This window comes from Chelonus insularis, unplaced genomic scaffold (assembly GCF_013357705.1).
Source record: "Chelonus insularis isolate UGA/USDA-ARS -01 unplaced genomic scaffold, ASM1335770v1 contig_41_pilon, whole genome shotgun sequence".
Taxonomy (NCBI): Eukaryota; Metazoa; Arthropoda; class Insecta; order Hymenoptera; family Braconidae; genus Chelonus; species Chelonus insularis.
In genome coordinates, this window is record NW_023276571.1 from 130,085 (window position 1) to 149,396 (window position 19,312).

General features: G+C 30.7%; 1 protein-coding gene across 4 annotated transcripts in view; it reads left to right on the forward strand.

The window, feature by feature from the left end:
• Positions 1-247: 247 nt before the first annotated feature.
• LOC118069643 (FERM, ARHGEF and pleckstrin domain-containing protein 1-like) overlaps positions 248-19,312 on the forward strand; it is a 29,365-nt gene continuing 10,300 nt past the window's right edge. Inside the window, exons 1-10 of one of the 4 annotated variants that reach the window (XM_035087888.1) lie at positions 248-503; positions 1,504-1,771; positions 2,742-2,846; positions 3,571-3,793; positions 3,922-4,045; positions 4,295-4,382; positions 4,463-4,779; positions 5,330-5,404; positions 8,531-8,670; positions 9,370-9,621. In XM_035087888.1, the coding sequence (XP_034943779.1) occupies positions 1,592-1,771; positions 2,742-2,846; positions 3,571-3,793; positions 3,922-4,045; positions 4,295-4,382; positions 4,463-4,779; positions 5,330-5,404; positions 8,531-8,670; positions 9,370-9,621 (1,504 nt within the window). In that variant the 5' untranslated portion in view covers positions 248-503; positions 1,504-1,591. Of the gene's footprint in view, positions 504-523; positions 867-1,503; positions 1,772-2,741; positions 2,847-3,570; positions 3,794-3,921; positions 4,046-4,294; positions 4,383-4,462; positions 4,780-5,329; positions 5,405-8,530; positions 8,671-9,369; positions 9,622-19,312 lie in introns of those variants that run through there. The other 3 variants (XM_035087885.1, XM_035087886.1, XM_035087887.1) reach the window with 3 other exon arrangements.

The window sequence follows — 19,312 nt, forward strand, 5'->3', positions numbered from 1 at the left end:
ATAACTTTAGAAATATTTTTTTTAATAAAAAGTTTCAAAAAATATAATATACAAACTGTTAAGAAAATTAACCTAAAATATTGACTAAAATTGATTTTTTAGACAAAAATATTTTGACCATAAATCAATTGATTTATTACAGTGTATTGTAAACATTATATTCAAGTAACGATTTTTATATTAATATATTTTTAATATAAATTAATGATAATAATTACGGAGATCGTAAAAAAAATTAATACCTAATAAAGCATCGTTGAGTCAGAGAAAAATGAAACTTGCTTTTAATAAAAAAAGATGGCGTTGAGCACCACTGCGTTGCCACTACACATACAAACGAGGTTAGAAAGAGATGGAACGAGCAAGTAAGAGGTGGTGGAGTGTTCAGGGTTCTGTGGGTGTTTAGTTTGGTTTGGCATCACGGTTTTCCTGACGTCTGACTGTGCAATATCGTCCAAAAATAGTGAAAAAGCCCCTTTTGGAGCTTTTTTAATAACCTAAATGTAAGTTTTTAAGTGTAATTACTTGTAAAAAGTTGATAAAATTGGAAATATTATCCAAGTAATGCCGGGTAGCAGGACGAGTGATCAATGAACTCTGGCTCCGGTCTTCGTGTTTTGGGGCGTGCTCCTTCAGTGTTAAACTTGCACTCTACCTCATGAACGAGTTTTTCTTCATCCTATGACTCGTTTTGTGTATCGTTGAATGTATAACGATTGAAGTGAAACTTGGCTTTTATTTTATCATTTACTGCTTACATTTTTCTTACATGATGACGTGCTAAATTACTAAGAGGACATACGATGCGTATATCGACGTCAGAAAATTGCTTATGTAGTCGTGAGTGTGTTTCCCTCTTTTTTCAAGTGAGAAAATGTATATATTTTTGACTTTTTTCGTTATAAACTTGTTTCAATAGATTGTATTTGCCCTTACTTATCAGTTTCATCTGAGTTGTAACCAACACTAGTGTCATATTTACTTTGAACAGTCGTTTTTCATATCATATTTTACTTTAAAATTCCTATTTTAACCTCTAATCATACATAAATATTTAATATTCCATTAACAATATCATTTATTATATTTAAAAAATTATTTATTTTAAATTAAAGTATTTAATTGAAAATAAAACTCTTTGGATGCGTTACTAAGTGTTTGTAGCACCAAAACGTGGAATTTATATAAACAAAAATTAATAATAATAATAATAATAATAATAATAATTACACAATTTTTAATAATTTAATATAATTGATGAATAAATGAATTTTTTTCTAACTCCTTAAATAGAAAATATGACCCAAAAAACTTTTGTTGTGTCATACTCAAACAATTTTTGTAATTCTTATTTTTATTTCTTAATCAAACACACACATGATAAATCATTTTAATAAGAATTAAACTTTTAAATATTTATTTTAAAATAATATCATAATAAAGAAATTGATAGAAATAGTTTAAATGTTTAACTTCTGACACATATCAAAATAATTGATTCAGATGAAAACCTAACGATAAGCAAGAGCTCAATGAATCTTCATTGAACGAAATCCACGGGAGGTGAAAACAAGGACGACGCAGATGAGATATGATGAATGATATTGACAATCTAGGCATGATTGGTTCCAAAATGCCTCATAGTCACTCAACTCCAGCGGGTGTTGACGGTGGCAGCCGTACACCACCAATCACACCTAGAAAAGCTGGTAAAATGCTTGCTGTTAAAGTTCAAATGCTTGATGACAAAATTACCATGTTTCAAGTCCAGGTGAGTTTAGTATTACTTTCTATCATTTACTTATTCTTATTTATCATAATCAATCATTAATTACATTAAATGTTTATGATTTAGGCTGTTTTTCTAAATAAAAAATAATACACTGGCCAGTATGTTACTCAACGTTGGTTGATGTCTTCAAATAGTATCAGCTAATGAACTCCTTTCCATTTAAGAACATTGCTTTAATTTATTTCAATATTACATCTGGAATTTTAGCAATTACATTTAATTCTTGCTGTTCATTTTTGGAGTAAATGATTCAAATTATAAAAGAATTATTAGCTAATTAGAATATCAATCTATTTAAAAATTCAAGTCCGTTACATCATGCATACAGGAAGTGTCTAAATGTATTGCTTGAATATTCTTGATTAATAAATAGCATAAAATTGAGTAAGATTCTATTTAATGTGGTCTAGGTGTGTAGTAGCAGTCTACGGGACTATTCAAAAACCCATTGACGATTGAGGTTAATAGGCCTGACTTACAAGTACTCTTCGATCATTCTTGAATAGCTCATTCACGTGTAAACTATCGACTTGGATAATGTCGTAATTGTTGGTAGACTAACAAAAAACTGATTTCAAGAAGGGAGACGTATTTTTTAAAATGTTTTATTAATAATAATTAATTTTTAAGTAAACAAATTTCTATTTAGGTAATTTATTTATTCTAGTATGTGTAGGATTTTTTTTTAATAAAATTATTATTTCCGCAACAATGAGCTATTAGGACAGATTATGTACTGAGGTATCTCAGTGTATGGAACTGCAAATGAAGGAGAAAAATACTAACCTGACCTATTGATTTTTTGAAGTCACTATATTTACTGTTGTGTACATAAAACAAAATTAGAATTAAGATAAATGTTCTTTGTGAACAATAAATCATCTAGAAATATTTAAAAATTTTATCTTCAGGATTAACATTTATCAACTAAATTTTTATATTTTTTCAGGCAAAAGCTTTAGGTAGACTTTTATTTGACCAAGTTTGCAAACAGTTGAATCTCTTGGAAGCTGATTACTTTGGATTGGAATATCAAGAGCCAAATGGAACTAAGGTGACTATGTTTTTTTTTCTTTTTTTAATGAATAAAAATTTTCTACTTGAGTGGGCTTTGAGAGTTGAATATTTATTTTTACAACATTATAAATAGAAAATTAATCATCTATAGAAATCTTTAATAGCGAATAAATCGTTAAGCCATTGTTATCAAGCTTTTTTTGAGGTAATCACTAATCATGATCAATCAATATTTATTTTTGTATCTTCAAGGAAATTCCTTTCTCAAAGTACGCATGGCAGAGATCTGAGTTGAAATATTTTTTCATTATCAACATCTAATTTATTATTATTATTAATTAAAATTAATATAAATGCTTTTAAAATTTTAATTACACTTTTAACTTAAATTTGAATGCATTATGAATTTATTACATTCTCTTGTTTAAATAATATTTATTATTAGAAATATTTATAGTATTATTTAAATAATATTTATTATTAGGTATCTTTCAAATAATGAAGCCATGCTAGAGATATCAAGTTGTATCGTGCTTACTACGAGTATTCAGTTTCGAGCAAAAAACCTTTTTTTAATTTTATATCATTAGCTTCTAGCTAATTAAATTAATTAAAATATCAAATAATAGTGCTTTGAAAAACAATTGGTTTATTTAAATCAAATATTAAATAAAAATAAATAATAAAAGTTAAATAAAAAATTATTTAACTAAAATTTTGAATAAACAATTAATTAAATGATAAATATTTTTAATTTGCAGTACTGGTTGGACTTGGAGAAACCAGTGTGTCGGCAAGTAGGATTGTCTTTGGTAGACCCACTTCTAAGGTTCTGTGTAAAATTTTACACACCGGATCCCGGTCAGCTGGAAGAAGAATTCACCCGATACTTGTTTTGTTTACAAATTAAGCGAGACTTAGCTCATGGTCTATTGCAATGTAATGACAATACAGCGGCATTAATGGCTAGTTATATAGTACAAGGTAAGTTATACGTATTTAAATCTATCTTCCTAGTTGATTATTATGAGGAGTTAATTTAAATCACTAAGTAGACTCGTAGAGAAATTGAATCGTCATAGCTTATTGTTTTATTGTTCTCTTCCTTTCAGCTGAATGCGGTGATTACGTCATTGAAGATTACCCAGATCATACGTATCTGTCAACATATAAGTTTGTACCACATCAGGATCATGAGCTTGAACGAAGGATTATGGAAAATCATAAAAGACATGCGTAAGAATTTGTAAATAGTATTGTTTATTCATGAATTAATCTTTAATGAGAATATGATCATTAATTCATTGCTTTTCATTATGAATATTATTTATGATTAATATTAATGTAGAAAAGCGAATGATTAGTTATATATATAGATTCATTTGTTATTGAAAACTAATAATCTAAGATAAATTCTTCTAAATTAATTAAATTAATTGTAAATGTTATAGTTAAGTTTATTTAAATTTTTTTTCTGTTTTTTAGGGGACAATCACCAGCAGAAGCGGATCTAAATCTTTTAGAAACTGCACGACGTTGCGAATTGTATGGGATGAAGATGCATCAAGCGAAGGTAATCATTGAATCAATAAAAATACAATAGATATATTTATTGCAGTTTTATTATTATTTATAATTTTATGATTAATGTAGGATCATGAAGGCGTTCCACTAAATTTAGCAGTGGCTCACATGGGCATTGTAGTTTTTCAAGGCTTTACAAAAATTAATACCTTCAGTTGGGCGAAAATACGAAAAATAAGCTTTAAGAGAAAACGATTTTTAATAAAACTACACCCTGAAGGCTATGGTTATTACAAAGACACTGTTGAATTTTTCTTTGACGGTCGGAATGAATGCAAGAACTTTTGGAAAAAGTGCGTAGAAAATCATGGTTTTTTTCGATGTTCTGTTGTCAAACGGGTTTTACGTCAGAAAACCAGAGTGCTCAGTCGTGGATCTTCCTTTAGGTAAATCTATACTCATATTTACAGTTTTTTTTTATATTTTGTGAAGGTAGTCGTCCTACTAAATTATATTCAACTACTTTAAACAAAAAGAAGTAAAAGAATTTTACATTAAAATAAAACACATAAAGTACACTCAAGGTTAACAGTATTTTGTAGTTACTTTTTAAACATTCCAGAGTGTATTTAATTCTGTAATTTATTCATTGAAGTTTAACATCAAAAACCACTTAAAACACTTTATGTCTTGTATTTTTAAACACTCAAATTTGCAATATATATATTTTTTTGTCCATTTATTATTCATTTAAAATCTGGAGCAAATGTTTAATTAATTTTTCACACTTGATAGTATTTTTAATTAATTAATTAATAGAGTTAAAAATGATTTATATTGAATAAATATTATAATATTTCAATTTAACAATAGTAATAGGATGACTTTAACCAAAAGCTTTTAGCAAAGCGTCTCTTGAATTAATTTTTACATAATGTAGAAGCTTACAAAAAAAGTTTTCATGCATATTCTAATTTAATTTATTCTATGTAACAGGTATAGCGGAAAAACACAAAAACAAATCGTCGAATTCGTGCGTGAGAATTACGTAAAACGTCAAACATTTCAAAGGTGAGTGTTCAAGAAATAAACGAATGCTAAAAAATTCTCTTTTTTTTAACTTTGATTACAATTTTATATAAAACAAAGAAACCCCGAAGTATTACTGTAGATAGTGCATGTGTAAATTGCGTCTGAACCTGGACCCCAGATGTTGGTTTGAAAAGTTGATGATTTTCATTAATGTACGCACCAAATAATTGTCACAGTGTTTGTTTTAAAATGATGGAGGTGGCACGGTCTCGCTTTTCGCCGGACTGAAGAATATTTCGGTATAAATTTTCTGTTTTTCATATGATCTAATTTTTTAAATCATCAGATTATACAATTATTGCAAACAAATAATTCAATTTTATTGAAATTCATTATCTTCTAAGATTTAAACATAATTCAAACAATAGAGCAGTCATTCAAAATCTTTTTAATTAAATTTATAATGATCCTAGGTTAGTTTAAAATAAACTCGAGTTTTGAGTAAATAATTATGTTTTTAATTTGTTTGAATACAAAATTTTAGTAAATAGAAAGTCTTTTATTAAAGCAATGTAAAGCATAGAAATAATGATGTGATGAGGATAGAAGCTGAATGATGAAAGATATATATTTGTTGAGAAAAAGAAATGACAAATATTATATGATTCTTGTTAAATAATTATTCTTGCTACGTTGAGAAAAGAAATTACGTTAACCAAATAAATATTGCTCAGATCGAATGAGTTATTCTCTTTTTCTGATAGCAACATATTTATTTGATTTATCGATTGAAATAAATATACGTGCGTTGATAAAAAATATTGAGTATCATATATTTTGCTGCTATTAAAATAGAAAAATAATTTGAGTTAAGTATTATGTTTTGAATTAGGAATTTTTTGCTATGAAAGCAGTATTGTTTTTTTTAGTAAATAGTAAAAAAAATATAATGAGCTATTTTATTTTTATTCTTATAAAATTAATTTTTAATTAAATAAGTCAGTTTTAGGAAATTTAAGCATTTTTGTATTGAATTAAATAGATTTTTAAATTCATAATTTTTTTTGTTATAAAAAAAAAAGCCTTGTTTCTATTCACAACGTGGAGTTGTTATAAATCAATTAATTTAAGATTTATTTTTCGAACAATGGATCATTCTTGGTCATAAGATGAATAAATAATATATCTACTTTAAATTCATACTTAACTTCAACAGTAGAGTATTTAAAATCTTCAAGAAAAAATTTTTTTATTTTCTCGTAATTTTTTTTCTCAAAGTAATAAGAAAATAAATAAATAAAAATATTGTTTGCAATAATTTAAATATTGATATTTATGCACTTTAATTTTCAATTAGCACCATAGCAAAAGAAAATCATAGTCAATAATAAAATAAGATTTTTTATCCTCAAAATGTCACTTTAACCAATCATTTCACGTTCACGCACATTCATTGATTAGTAAATTTAAATCATAAAAAAATTAAATACCAAAGTGTTGCCTGCTCGGACAAAGGTGGCGGGGAGTCAGGCTCACCATCAGGCACGAAATACCTGAATGATCGATGTGTTATCCCTTTTCTCTCTCAATAAATATATCTGTCGTCTATCCATCAATTTTTATATCATTGGTTCATCTAATTAATTATCTTTCGTTGCTAATACTTATTACTATTTTTTTTTTAAATTATTATTATACATTAACTGTTTAATATAATAATTATCACTATTTATCAATGAACCTCTTAACTGGATCCATTTAATATTACCATAACGTTTTATTATTTATTTGACACATTTGGTATTTTTAATTTATCGATGAAAACCGTTAATAACGTAGTCACAATTAGATATATCAAATACCTCACATACATCACACCCGTATTCATAGTTAGCTCTTGTAAATAACGTTAATTAGTAAGGATTTATCAACATTTATGCTAATTAATTGATAGACATATTTATCGCGTTATATATCATTCACTTTCTTAATTATTCAGACTGGGCTTTTCTAACCTCGAATCACCTCAAATTTTTTTCTCGAAGAGTGTTTTTTTTTCATTGGTTATTTTCATGTAAAAAATATTTATGAATATTTAAAAGAGTAGTATACAGATAGGAGGACAAAGATTAATAGTATAAGTGCATTAATAATCGGAGAATAAGTAATTTTTTAGTCAATCCCGAGGTGTCATGGCGGACGCACTTGTCATGAGTCCTTTGCTGAAAACTTATTTATTCTACGATTATTATTTGCACTTAGGCTATCAATCTTTGTCCTCCTATCTGTATACAACTCTTCTGAATATTTATAAATATTTTTTACATGAAAATAACCGATGAAAAGAAGCACACTTTGAAAAAAAAAATTTAAGATGATTTGAGGTTAGTAAAGCCCAGCCTTAATTTGTTTAATATTTCCTCAAAAAAAAATAAAAGATATATATCTAATCATATTTTTATTAGTTTTCAGTCCAATATATTTATTAATTGTTATTGACCATGTCTTCTTAAACAAATTAATTATGGAGTATCGATTAAATTAAATGCTAGTCGCTTTTTTATCTTTAAAAATAAAGATTTTTCATTTATTCAGGTTTTACTGTATTATAACATATTAATTATAAATAATCGTAAGAAATAATAATATAATTAAAATTTTTTCTTAGTTGAAAGCATCAAAAGCTAATGAAAGATTACTCTTTTAATACATTAATTCATCAAATTTATTTTATCATATTTTAAATATTTATTTTTTTTCTCGTTTGTTTTTTTTTTAATTACTGCAATAATTCATTTAAATGACAAGAATGAGATAACTCTTTAATTTGATTGCCAATCATAATAATAAATAGTTTGAAAGAAGCACGTATTCAGAATAATTAAAAAGTTTTCTGAATGACATGATTTTTCTGTTGAAAGCTCGAGTTTTTATTAACTTGCTGCTAATTATTCAGTGGCAAAGCTCTAAGAAATTTGTAGTTCTTGAAAGCAGAGCAAAAAAAAAATGACCGAATTGAAACAAATGAAAATTCCTGAACGCCTGAGGTCTGGAGAGATGAAATGAAAACACAGTGGATACAAATAATAATTATAGCAAAAAAAAAGCTTATCATCCTGGCGTGGCATAGGTCTGATGCTGAACTTGACTCTCTCTTGCTCGCAGGTCCAATTCGTTCCGGCAGACTAGCGGTGGTAGGGCATTGCAGGGCTCGGAGGGGGGAGGTTATCGTGCCACCCCAAGCAGCTCGCTTATGGGCAGTTCCAGCATCTCTGCCCATCCCCTCCTGCCCCTCGGCGACCCTGGTATGTACCATGACCGAACACCACCACAATAAAAGATATTTTTCTTAAATTACCAAAGTAATAAAAAAAACGCTTTTTTATTTTTTGAATTTTTTTTTTTCAGTACTGTAAATAACTTGTCCTATTGTAGAGTAGTTGATCGCTGCAAAGCGATCGTTCAAGTGCTTTTTATGGTCAATTCAAGCTGCATTAACTTAGAAATTGAAAATAAATAAATAAATCGGCAGAATGAGCACCGATTATTTTGACAAATTTGTGATTGTATTTGACAGTTTGTTAATCCTTTAATTTTATACTTATTTGAAGTTTAATCAGACATTTCTTGGTTATTATATCAATATTAACCCTCGAAGCACACAAGGGATCATCTAGACCCCAAAATTTTTTTTTTTTATAACCAATGATGATTGTATTTAATAAAAAACATCGTTTTAGCTACAAAAAATATAACCTAAATTCAAAAGAAATGTATGCTTCCAAGTTTTGTTCAAAGATGTATGCTCTGAGGGTTGAATAAATTAATCAATTATTAATAATAGTAATTTTTGAAGAGATGCACAGTTACTTAAAGGATTAAATACAACTGTCATGGTTTTGCTTCTGACTGCTGATAAAACATTTGCTTTAAGATAATGAAAAAGCTATTATTTAATTAAGTGTGTGATGATATGATGTAATGATGATAATTTTTTGCAATAGCACTGGGAACTCCAGCACTGTCTCTGTCATGCGGTTCGATGACACTGGATTCTCCGACGACTGTGACGAGTGTCTCGATGGGAGGGATGAGTCACCGTCGAGACGACACAGCTACGTCTTATCGGACGCTCACCTCTATCGACGTACATACCCCAGCTACTCCCAACCAAGTCCAGGGACGTACTATGGGTGTCCATCAGCAGCAACAGCAGCAGCAACTACATCAGCAACAACGGATAACATCATCAACAGGTCGTATCAGCCCCTCTAACAGCAGTCCCCCTGAATTTCCTCCACCAAGACCCCAACCCCGACATCCCTGGCAGCGTTCGTCAAGTTGTCGTGAACTTTATGCTACGAGTTTCGAAGACTCAGGACGCGCACGACAAACAAATGATGATAAGTTGGAAAGTGACAATCTTGCCCCTTTTCAACTTCCATCTCAAGGTGAATTGGATGCTCCAGTTACACGCTATGATGAAACAAATCGTTCTTATAGCGCTGCAAGCTCCAAGTTACCTTCGTTAGATCACGATTCAGTACCAGAACGCGTTTATAGTAGCTCCTATCCAGGTACCTCTTCATTGTCAACCGAGTCGGGCCATGAAGAGTCCGGACCGGGAGCTGATTTATCTCATGATGATCTTTCTCATGATTCTTATGAACTTCTTGAGCGAGAACATGAATTTGAGTACCCAGAGTCTTATTCTAGTCCTCCAGATGAAGCATTATCTGATCAGAGTGACGAAGGAATCGAACATGAAATGTTCCAAATGGATTCTGAAACAGATTCCTTCGTCAAACATCGATCAATTAAATCCACTGATAAACAGTATTACAAATCAGTTCTTGCTGATATTAAAAATGTTAAGAGTAAAGCGGTCGATCGGCACTCAACTACACCTAAAGTAGATAGTGGTAATAATAATCTTGTAATAACTGAATCTCGGATTCAACGAACGAGTACTCAAATTGAAAGAAAGTTTGAAGTACGTAGTACTGCTTCTATTGATCAGGTAGGTAAACCCCCGTTACCACATCAAGATTCGCGTAAAGATCCAATTGTAGTTCAAGTTCAGAAACAAAAGTTAACTGTTTTAAATGAATTAAAAAGTTTAAAGCCTAAATATAAAATTACTCATGTTGATTCGGAAGTGTTACGTGATGAAGGTATTATGAGACCTAAATCACGTATTGATGATGATTTAAGTCCTGAAGCTAATAAAAGTATTTTAGATCAAGCACGTCAAAGAACAACTCGAGCACGAAGTATCGTTAGTTTGGAAGACCATCAACTTAAATCGTATGTTGAGACTGGAAGTCTTGGACGTAATCGGGATAAAAAGAGAGAAGATGCTAGAAGTTTAGAAAAACTTTTGGCCAAAGAGAAGAAAAGTTTTGAAAGAGAAGAACGAAAGAGAATTGAACGAGAAAATTCCAGAGAAATGAGACGACTTGAAAAGAGTGATTCACGTGATAGAAGATGTATTGGAAGAATGGATTCAAGAGAAAGAAGAAGTATGGAAAGGCTAGATTTTCGTGAATCTCATGGAAGAGAAAGATATGATAGAGAAGTACGAAGAGCGAGTATTGAAAGATTAGATTCAAGAGAAAGAAATGGAAAAAGAGATCGAGAACCTCGAGTTAAAAGTGTTGAAAGACTAGACTCTAGAGAGATGAGGAAAAGCATGGAACGTATTGATTCAAAAGGACGTAAAAGTCCTGGAAGAAATTATGAATATGAACGTCATACTTGGGAAAGGATTGATTCAGGCAATAAAAGTCCCTTTGATCGTTACAGTCCTAGAGATGCTCGAAGAAAAAGCTTTGAACGTTTGGATTCTCGTGATAGATCCACCTTCGATTTTGATCCTAGAACTATTGAAAGGTTAAATCACATGGAAAGGTATGACTCTGTTGAAAAGAATTATGATAAAAAAGCAGAGCGGAGAGGTGATCGAAGAAGCTTTAGTAAAGCTGATTCACGAGAACGAAGGAGTTTAGAAAGATTGGACTCGAAAGAACGGAAAAGTTTTGAATATGTTGATCAAAATGATAAAGAACCAACAAGGAAAAAAGATAAAAAGGATGATATTCCAAAAGAAAGAGATGACTGGAGGAGTCTAGAGAAAGCTCGAAAAGAAGAAGAACGAAGAGAACGTGAAAGACAAGCTAAAGTATTTATGGAATCGAGAACAGACACTGTGATAGGTGTTCCTAATGAACGAGAGAGTGTGAAAAAACCAGCTTTTGCTGAATATGATCCTAAAATTATTGGAGGAGTCATTGTAGGCTTTGAAGAAGGATTAGGTGGACATATGCCAGTTGAAAGGACTAAAAGTGATCCAAATCCTTCAAGACAAAGAATTGGATCCAATAGTAAACGACATATGCTTATGCATCAAAAATCGATTGATTTAACTCCAGCGGATTCTGGAGATGAAGATGTGTTTTCTGATAGACCTTCAAGTAAAAAACCATACAATGATATTCCATATACATTACATAAGAGACATGTGATGAATGGAACAGCATCTGATGATAAAGCTGAATCAGATAGCGGAAAATCTGTCAAGGCAATTAGATCTTCCTTAGACCTTGGTAAGATTCCTATCAAACAAGTTACAGATATTTCTCTGTTAGATTTAACTAAACTACCACCAGCACCAAATCTTTTTAGCAAATTTACTTATGAACGACCAAAAAGTATTTTAGTTAGTCCTGATAAATCAAAATCACCCAAATCCTTGAGCCCTAAACTCTCGCCTACAGAGCCCAAAATTATTCATATTTCTTCAGAAAAAAGTCCATCAGGTATATTAAAGTCACCGTCAAAAAGCCCCACACGATCTAAATCGTTAGATAAAGCTAGAACTGAAGTGATAAATATTAGTAAATGTTTAAGTCTTGACAAGAAAAATAATAAATTATCTCCAATTGATCCTAATATTACAATCATATCAGTTGTTGATAAAAAGATGAAAAAATCGCCAACCGAATCCACGTCATTGATTGATAAGAAAAAGTCTCCAATTGCAAGTCCTAAAGATTCAGGCTCTGAAAAATCACCATCAAAGGCTATCAAAAACTTTGCTGATATTGTAGTTTCTAGTATGGACCAAGAACGATTAAAAGTTCCCGATGATTCACTTGAAAAGCAAGATAGTATTGAAAAAATTCCTTTACCTGAAATTCCAACTAAAGGAGTTCCAAAGTCTCCTACTAAATCACCAACAAAAGACAAGTCTCCAATAAAAGAAAAGCTAATGAAAGAAGTGATAGAAATAACAAGTGAAGACGTTAAATCTGAAGTTATAATTTCTCCAAAGTCTGGTACATCTCCACAAAAGAAGTTGGATAAATCAAAGCCAGCAGAGAAGCCAAAAACTTTAGAAAAACCAAGCATTCCTGAGAAGACTAAGAAAATATTAGATAAAATTGAATCAAGGTTTTCTGAAATAAATAAAAATTCTCACACAAAAGTATCAAGACCGAAAATTATAGACACAGGTTATGATGATTTTGTTGATCCAGTTGCTGAATTACCACTAGATGATGTTCCAGTCAAACCAGCATTTGAATTAGATTCTTTAAAAGTACCAGATTTTAATCCGTTTATGCTTAGACCTCATGCAGAACCCTTAAGATCTAAATCGTTGTCATTAGCTGAAGAAAAAGCTCCTATTGATACTCTTTTGTCTCCTGAAATGGAGAGTAAACATTTTGTTCAAGATCTTTCACCGAAGAAGATGAAAAAATCGAAATCTGATTCAAAGAAAGATTTTAAAAAACAGTCCAAGTCACTTGAAGGTGACAAACCACCACTTAAGAAAACAGCATCAAAAGAATCTCGAGTATCTCCAGCACCGAAAATTGATAAATCAAAACTCAAACTTGGAGAAATGCCTCAAGAAATAATTATCATTGATTCTACTGATGTTGAACCAGAAATAAGTATCGTTCAGAAAGGTAGATCAAAATCAGTAACAAGGCTTTCTGATCGATCGTTTTCATCCTCTAAGGATGAAGAGCCAAAGAAACCAAGAGCTAAGTCTGCCTCAGTTGATGATGATATGATCAAAGGAATAAGTGCATTAAAAGGTGATAAACAAAGACCTAAATCTCTGGGAATATCAAAAAGTCTTGGTAGTACAGATAAAGATGGTAATGAAAAAGTATCTCTGAAGCAAATCAGTAGGATGAAATCAGTTGATGGGAAAGTATCACCAAATAGACGATCTCTTTCGAGATCTCCAGCTAGAAGTCCAGTTGATGAGCTTCCTGTTGTTAAAGATGAAGAAGAAACGCAGACAGATATTGAAATAATCGAAGTGACAGAATCAGACAAGCATGAAAAAGAAATTAATGCTGATAAAGTTGAAAATAAACCACCGTTAAAACCAAAACCTTCTGTTATTCCGAAGAAAGAAAATGAATTTGTGTTACCATTTGTTAAAGCTAAATCAGAAACACATGAAGGAAATGAAACAGATACTATCCAACGTGAAGATATTGCTCAATCTTTAATAAACCAACGAAAATCTCAATCTCTAGATACTTCAGCCTCGACTGTTCACAAAAGTTTTGCTAATAATACACCATCTAGTAAAGATCAAACGGTGGATGATAATGATGATAAAGCTAAAATTCCTAGCACTTCTAGTGAGAAAAAAGAAGCAAAACCTCCTCCTCAAGTTGATATATCTCCAAATCATCGATCTGATAGTACTGACGGCACAGTTCCAGAGATATTTACAGACTCTCAATCAATGACTGAACCTTCTACTCAATATCTCGAGTCTCCGTTAAATGAATTTCAAGATATAACAACTTGTCCGGATTTAATACCTTATGAAGAAAATCAAGATGAGTTAAATAAGCGGCAAAAATCAAAAGAAGTTACTGAAAGGCCTAAAATTGAATCTGCTACTCGATTTATTGATCAAAGTTCTGTAGAGTCATCAGCTGAACCAGATATAATTGAAGATAATAAAGTCACTAAGCCTTTGGAAGTCAAAAAGAAAGAAGAAATTTCAAGTGGAACTGATAGTTCTGATGGAGAAAAGAAGAATGTTGAATGTAAAATGATGAATGTTGGTTCATCATTATCAATGACGGTTGATGATGTCTCACCAAAGGGTTCAATTGAACGTGATGATGTTCCAAATGTAACAGTAAGTATTATTAAAAATCAAGTTGAAACAGCTATTGATTATTTCGATGGAGATAACGCTCCAAATATGGTCAAATCTCCAATTCAAATTTCAATTGAAGAGTGTTCTGATATAGAAGAGCCTGTGAGTGAAGATGTTAATGAAATTTTTGATGAAGCTATTTTTCAAGCTCAATTCCAAGAAAAACGTCGACTGGATTCTGGAGATACCAGTGAAGATACTTTGGATGCTTTAGATGCTCAAATTCATATGCAGGGTGGAGACAGTGATATATCATCTCCAGATTACGTTGATAGAATGGATGAGAAAACACTGGTTGAGGTTGAATTAACTCCCGAGTATTTGGAAATGAGAAAGGAAGATGAAGAAGATGCTGAAGATCTCCCTGAAGATGAACCACTAACAAGGATGGATTCTGCTGATCCAAGTCAATCAGATTTAGATAAAAAATCTCGATTAAGTACTGAGAGATCGAAAAGTGAAGAAACTAATACTTATACTCCAGATCGTGAAGATCCAGATTCCAGTTCTTGTTCAATAGCACGTCCTTTAGGTATAGGAGTGATACAGTCAATTGTTGATCATCAAGAAATTTCAATGATTAAAGAGCATCAAAGAGAAGGTTCTCTTGAAGATGAAAGTAGTAGCGCATCTCATCCACCAAGAGAAACTAGTTATGCTTGGAAACCTTTTCCATTAGAAAGTTCAGGTAGTTCTAGTTTAGAAGATGCTGGTTGGAATCCTCAAGATGATAATCACCGAGCGACTTGTAATAATGGTCAGAATGAAGATAGTTTTCAAGAAGATCTTGCCGACTTTCCTGGTGCTTTAGCATATACAATTGGCCCGGAAATCTTAGCTAATTATGGAGCTTTTGCTTTATCCAGAACTCTTTCAAGAATATCTGAGAGATCGACAACTTCAGAACAAGATAAAAGTGACTTGGAAGATTCATTTAAACCTTCTTCTAGATCTCCAAGTATCGATGATGAGTCATTGATGTCTAGTGATCATCAGCCTTCATTATCATCGGATCCACCTTCAGGTACTGCTTTGCCTTCAGTTTCAGATGATCGAAGAACATCTTCAGAGCTTCCAGATATTCCAATCGATTGTTTAGATGATGACTCAAAATCTCCTAAAACTCGAAGAGCTAAACTTCAAGTTCAAAGTTCAGAAGATTGGCCTTCACCTCCAAGTTCACCGATGTTTGAAACTCCTGTTGTTAGTCATGTTGAAACTTTTTATATGGAAATCAAACCTGAAGAAGCTGTTAAAGTGACTGTTACTGATAGCACTGAGACACCGAGAGGAGGTGGAGAAGGCGATAGTGATACTAGTGATGAAAATCGGACTCTTCATGATGATTTACATTCAGGATTACTTGAAGATGGTCAAAGCTCAACATCAGCAACTATAGTTGATGGTACTGTTAAAATTGCCGTTAAACCTAGAAGTAATTCATACATAACAGGTTCTTCTCACAGTGAAGATACTTCGATGGGTCTTTCCATGTCAGAATGGTCAAGCTCAAACAATACGGTTCGCCAATTTTGTCAGTACTCTGGTACCAAATCTGATGATAATTCTCTTGCTGAATTAGGTGCTTCTATTTCAGATTGGTCTGGTAGTACAACTGTAATTCCTCAGCAATATTATTCAACAATGGCAGTCGAGAAGAGTCAAAGTGATACGACAACTTCTGAAAAAAGTGTCACGAGCATGAGACCCAATTCTAAATGTCAGAATAAGGAATTGTCAGCTGGCAAAAATGATAATCAAGATAATGTTAAAGGGTATGATAATCAATTTCAAGACCATGGATATTCTCAAGATAGTGATGATAATAATCAGGATGAATTCAATGAAGCAAGAAAGTTTGTTGAAAGTCAATTTGATGATCATCGAAAGCAGCATTATGATGATAAAGATAACGATAATTACACGGACATCTCACCGCCACAAATAACATTTCATAGTGAGTACGATGAAAATCTTGATGAAGATTTAGAATTCGGAGCTTTACCAAGTATTCCTGGACCTATTCCAGAAGAAGATGAAGATCAACTTTATGACAATGTTCCAGCAATGAAGTATTCTAGTGGTGATCAAGCGAGAATGATGAAAGTAAGTCCTGGAGATAGTTCAGAAGATATGCATGAAAAATATGCCGACTTGGCATCGAGGTCTAGATCTGGAGATGACGACCAGAGTTATGAAGAACTTCGTGAAAGTTTTGAAGATGATAGACCAGTAAAAGAAACTCACAAATTTGATCGAGGATATTCAGAACCAACTCATGATCTACGTCATGGAACTAGGTCAACTGAAAGACCAGTTATAGTTCCAATTCGTGCTAAATCTACTCCTTATTATTCTACTACAAGTTTAAGTGGTGAATCAACAACGTCTAGTCCTCCATTACATAGTAGAACTCAAGTTAGAACAAGAACTTTAGGATATTCTGCTTGTAGAAGTCCTCAAAGTGAAGGAGATACTTCTTCAAGTATAGATAGTCCTGCACACACTCCAGATAGAATTCAAAGAGCCTTCCGAAGAAAAAGACAACAAAATGCCAAAAAAAGACATCGAGTTAGTGTTGATCTTGAAGTAAAAGATGGACAAATTGTTTCTAGCACAGATTCTAGTTTTGATGTAGCAACTATTCCTCCTCCACTGTTACCAGAGCAGAGAGAACATGTTGATCAAGATCTCGATGATGAACAAGATCTAGAAGAGTAATAAAATGTAACGGTAAAATAACCAAAGTCAATTTTTTAAATTGAGAGATATTCAGAGACTGAAAACAACGAGAGACGTCAATAAAAAAGTCGTTAATTGAAATTTAAAAGCAATTAATGTGGAAGTTATTGAAATATCAGGAATTGAACGTGATATAAGTATAAAAAAAATGGTCGAATAAATTGAACGTAATTTTCGGGGTACTATCAATAATATAATATTCTAATATTAATTGAAAAGGATCAAGGAAGATAAATAATTATCAACAGAACATTTATCAGCACAATAATATTCTTCATTTTGAGAAATTAATTTATAGATAAAAACATTTCAGTATTACTTTCAGTATTGATTACACGTACTTGATTAATATAATTATAATTAATATATTATTTCATATCAAAAGTTTGAAACAAAAATTATTTAAATAAATTATTTTTATTTATTTATTTTTAAATTAAAAATTATTAAGTATTTAATAAGGTAGAAAAATCATCGTGCTTCTAAGTAATTTGTATGAATGATAAAATTGATACCTTTTCTTATCAATCAAAAAAAAAAAAACTAACTAGTCAGAGAGTTTGAAGATGTTAATGATTTGTTTAAAACAGTAGAAGACAAGTATTTGCTATAGGCTTTTGTAGTAAAGTTTTGAGAGAATAATTAAGTAGGAGTTAGTATTTATTAAAGGAATTAAATTGCATAGAGATAAGAAAATAAAATTATTATAGTTATTATTAATTGATATTATTAATAATAATAACTAAATTAAAACAATAAACAATAAATATACAACCAATAATTATAAATAAATAATAACACTGTAGAGTTAGTGTTGAGTTTTTTTTTAAAAAAAAAAAAAACGATGACAATCATCGCAATTTGCGTCAGTCATCATTTTGTTTCAAATCTTTTTGGAATTGACAATTTAGCAAACGGGTAACAGGTTCAAGATAATTTTTTTTTTTCAATCGATTGTTTATAATTATTAATGGTTAAAGAAACGATAAAATAAATAACCAAGTTGCTCAATATATAGATTATTAAAAATTTTCTGATCGATATTTTTTTTCACGTATGAATCCTGAATTTTTGGAATAATTCACTATTTTAAAAAAGATGAAAGGATCAATTGGAATATTAATAAATGTTCAATTATTTTTACATGATAGACTGGGAGCCAGATGTTTATCCTGACATATAGACTTGCTTGGATCTATTCTTGAAGTATACACTGAGTAATAAGTCTTTGTGAGACTACAGTCAGTATCATCAGTAGAATAAAAATTGTACTATGAAGCTAACATTTTGATAGAACAATGTGTACATGGGAAGAAGTCATTTTGAAAATTATTACTCATCTATTTCAAAAGATTAGATATTAAAGTTTAAACAAAACCATAACAGAATATTGCTTTAAAAGCTGTCAGATGTAATGAAAAATAAATTTGCAAAGCAAAATGGTTGATCTTAAAAATTTATGGTAGCTTTCTACCTTGGAGTCTAACGACTCTCTTGTGACATCTTGTGGATTAATATTAATTTTATATGTGACATATAAGGAGGTTTATAGATATTATTTATATTAATGTATTCTAAATTTTATTATCAATTTTCTAATATTTTTTACTGGACAAATTAATCATGGGTTGCCATTATAGTACAGTAATTTTTAAAAGGAAACTTTTCTCACCATGTTTTAGAAATTTTCAAACAAAATGAGAAAAGTTTCTCTCCATTTTTTACATATTCTGAGTAAAAAGGTGATGAGAATATTTTCTGGTGAACAATGTTCAAACTAGACAAAAAAAAAAATAGTCTTAGAATATGCAGTCGTTCATCAAAGTACAATGCTTTTCCAATTGAAATATATCATTTTGGACATTTATTAATATTCTGATGATTTTTTTAAATAGTGTATTATAACTATTTCTAAAATCTACACATTAAATTGACAAGTAGAACATACTAAAAAATAATATTGATTATCTAAATTGTGAACAATGTGCCATAATAATTTCTCCTTA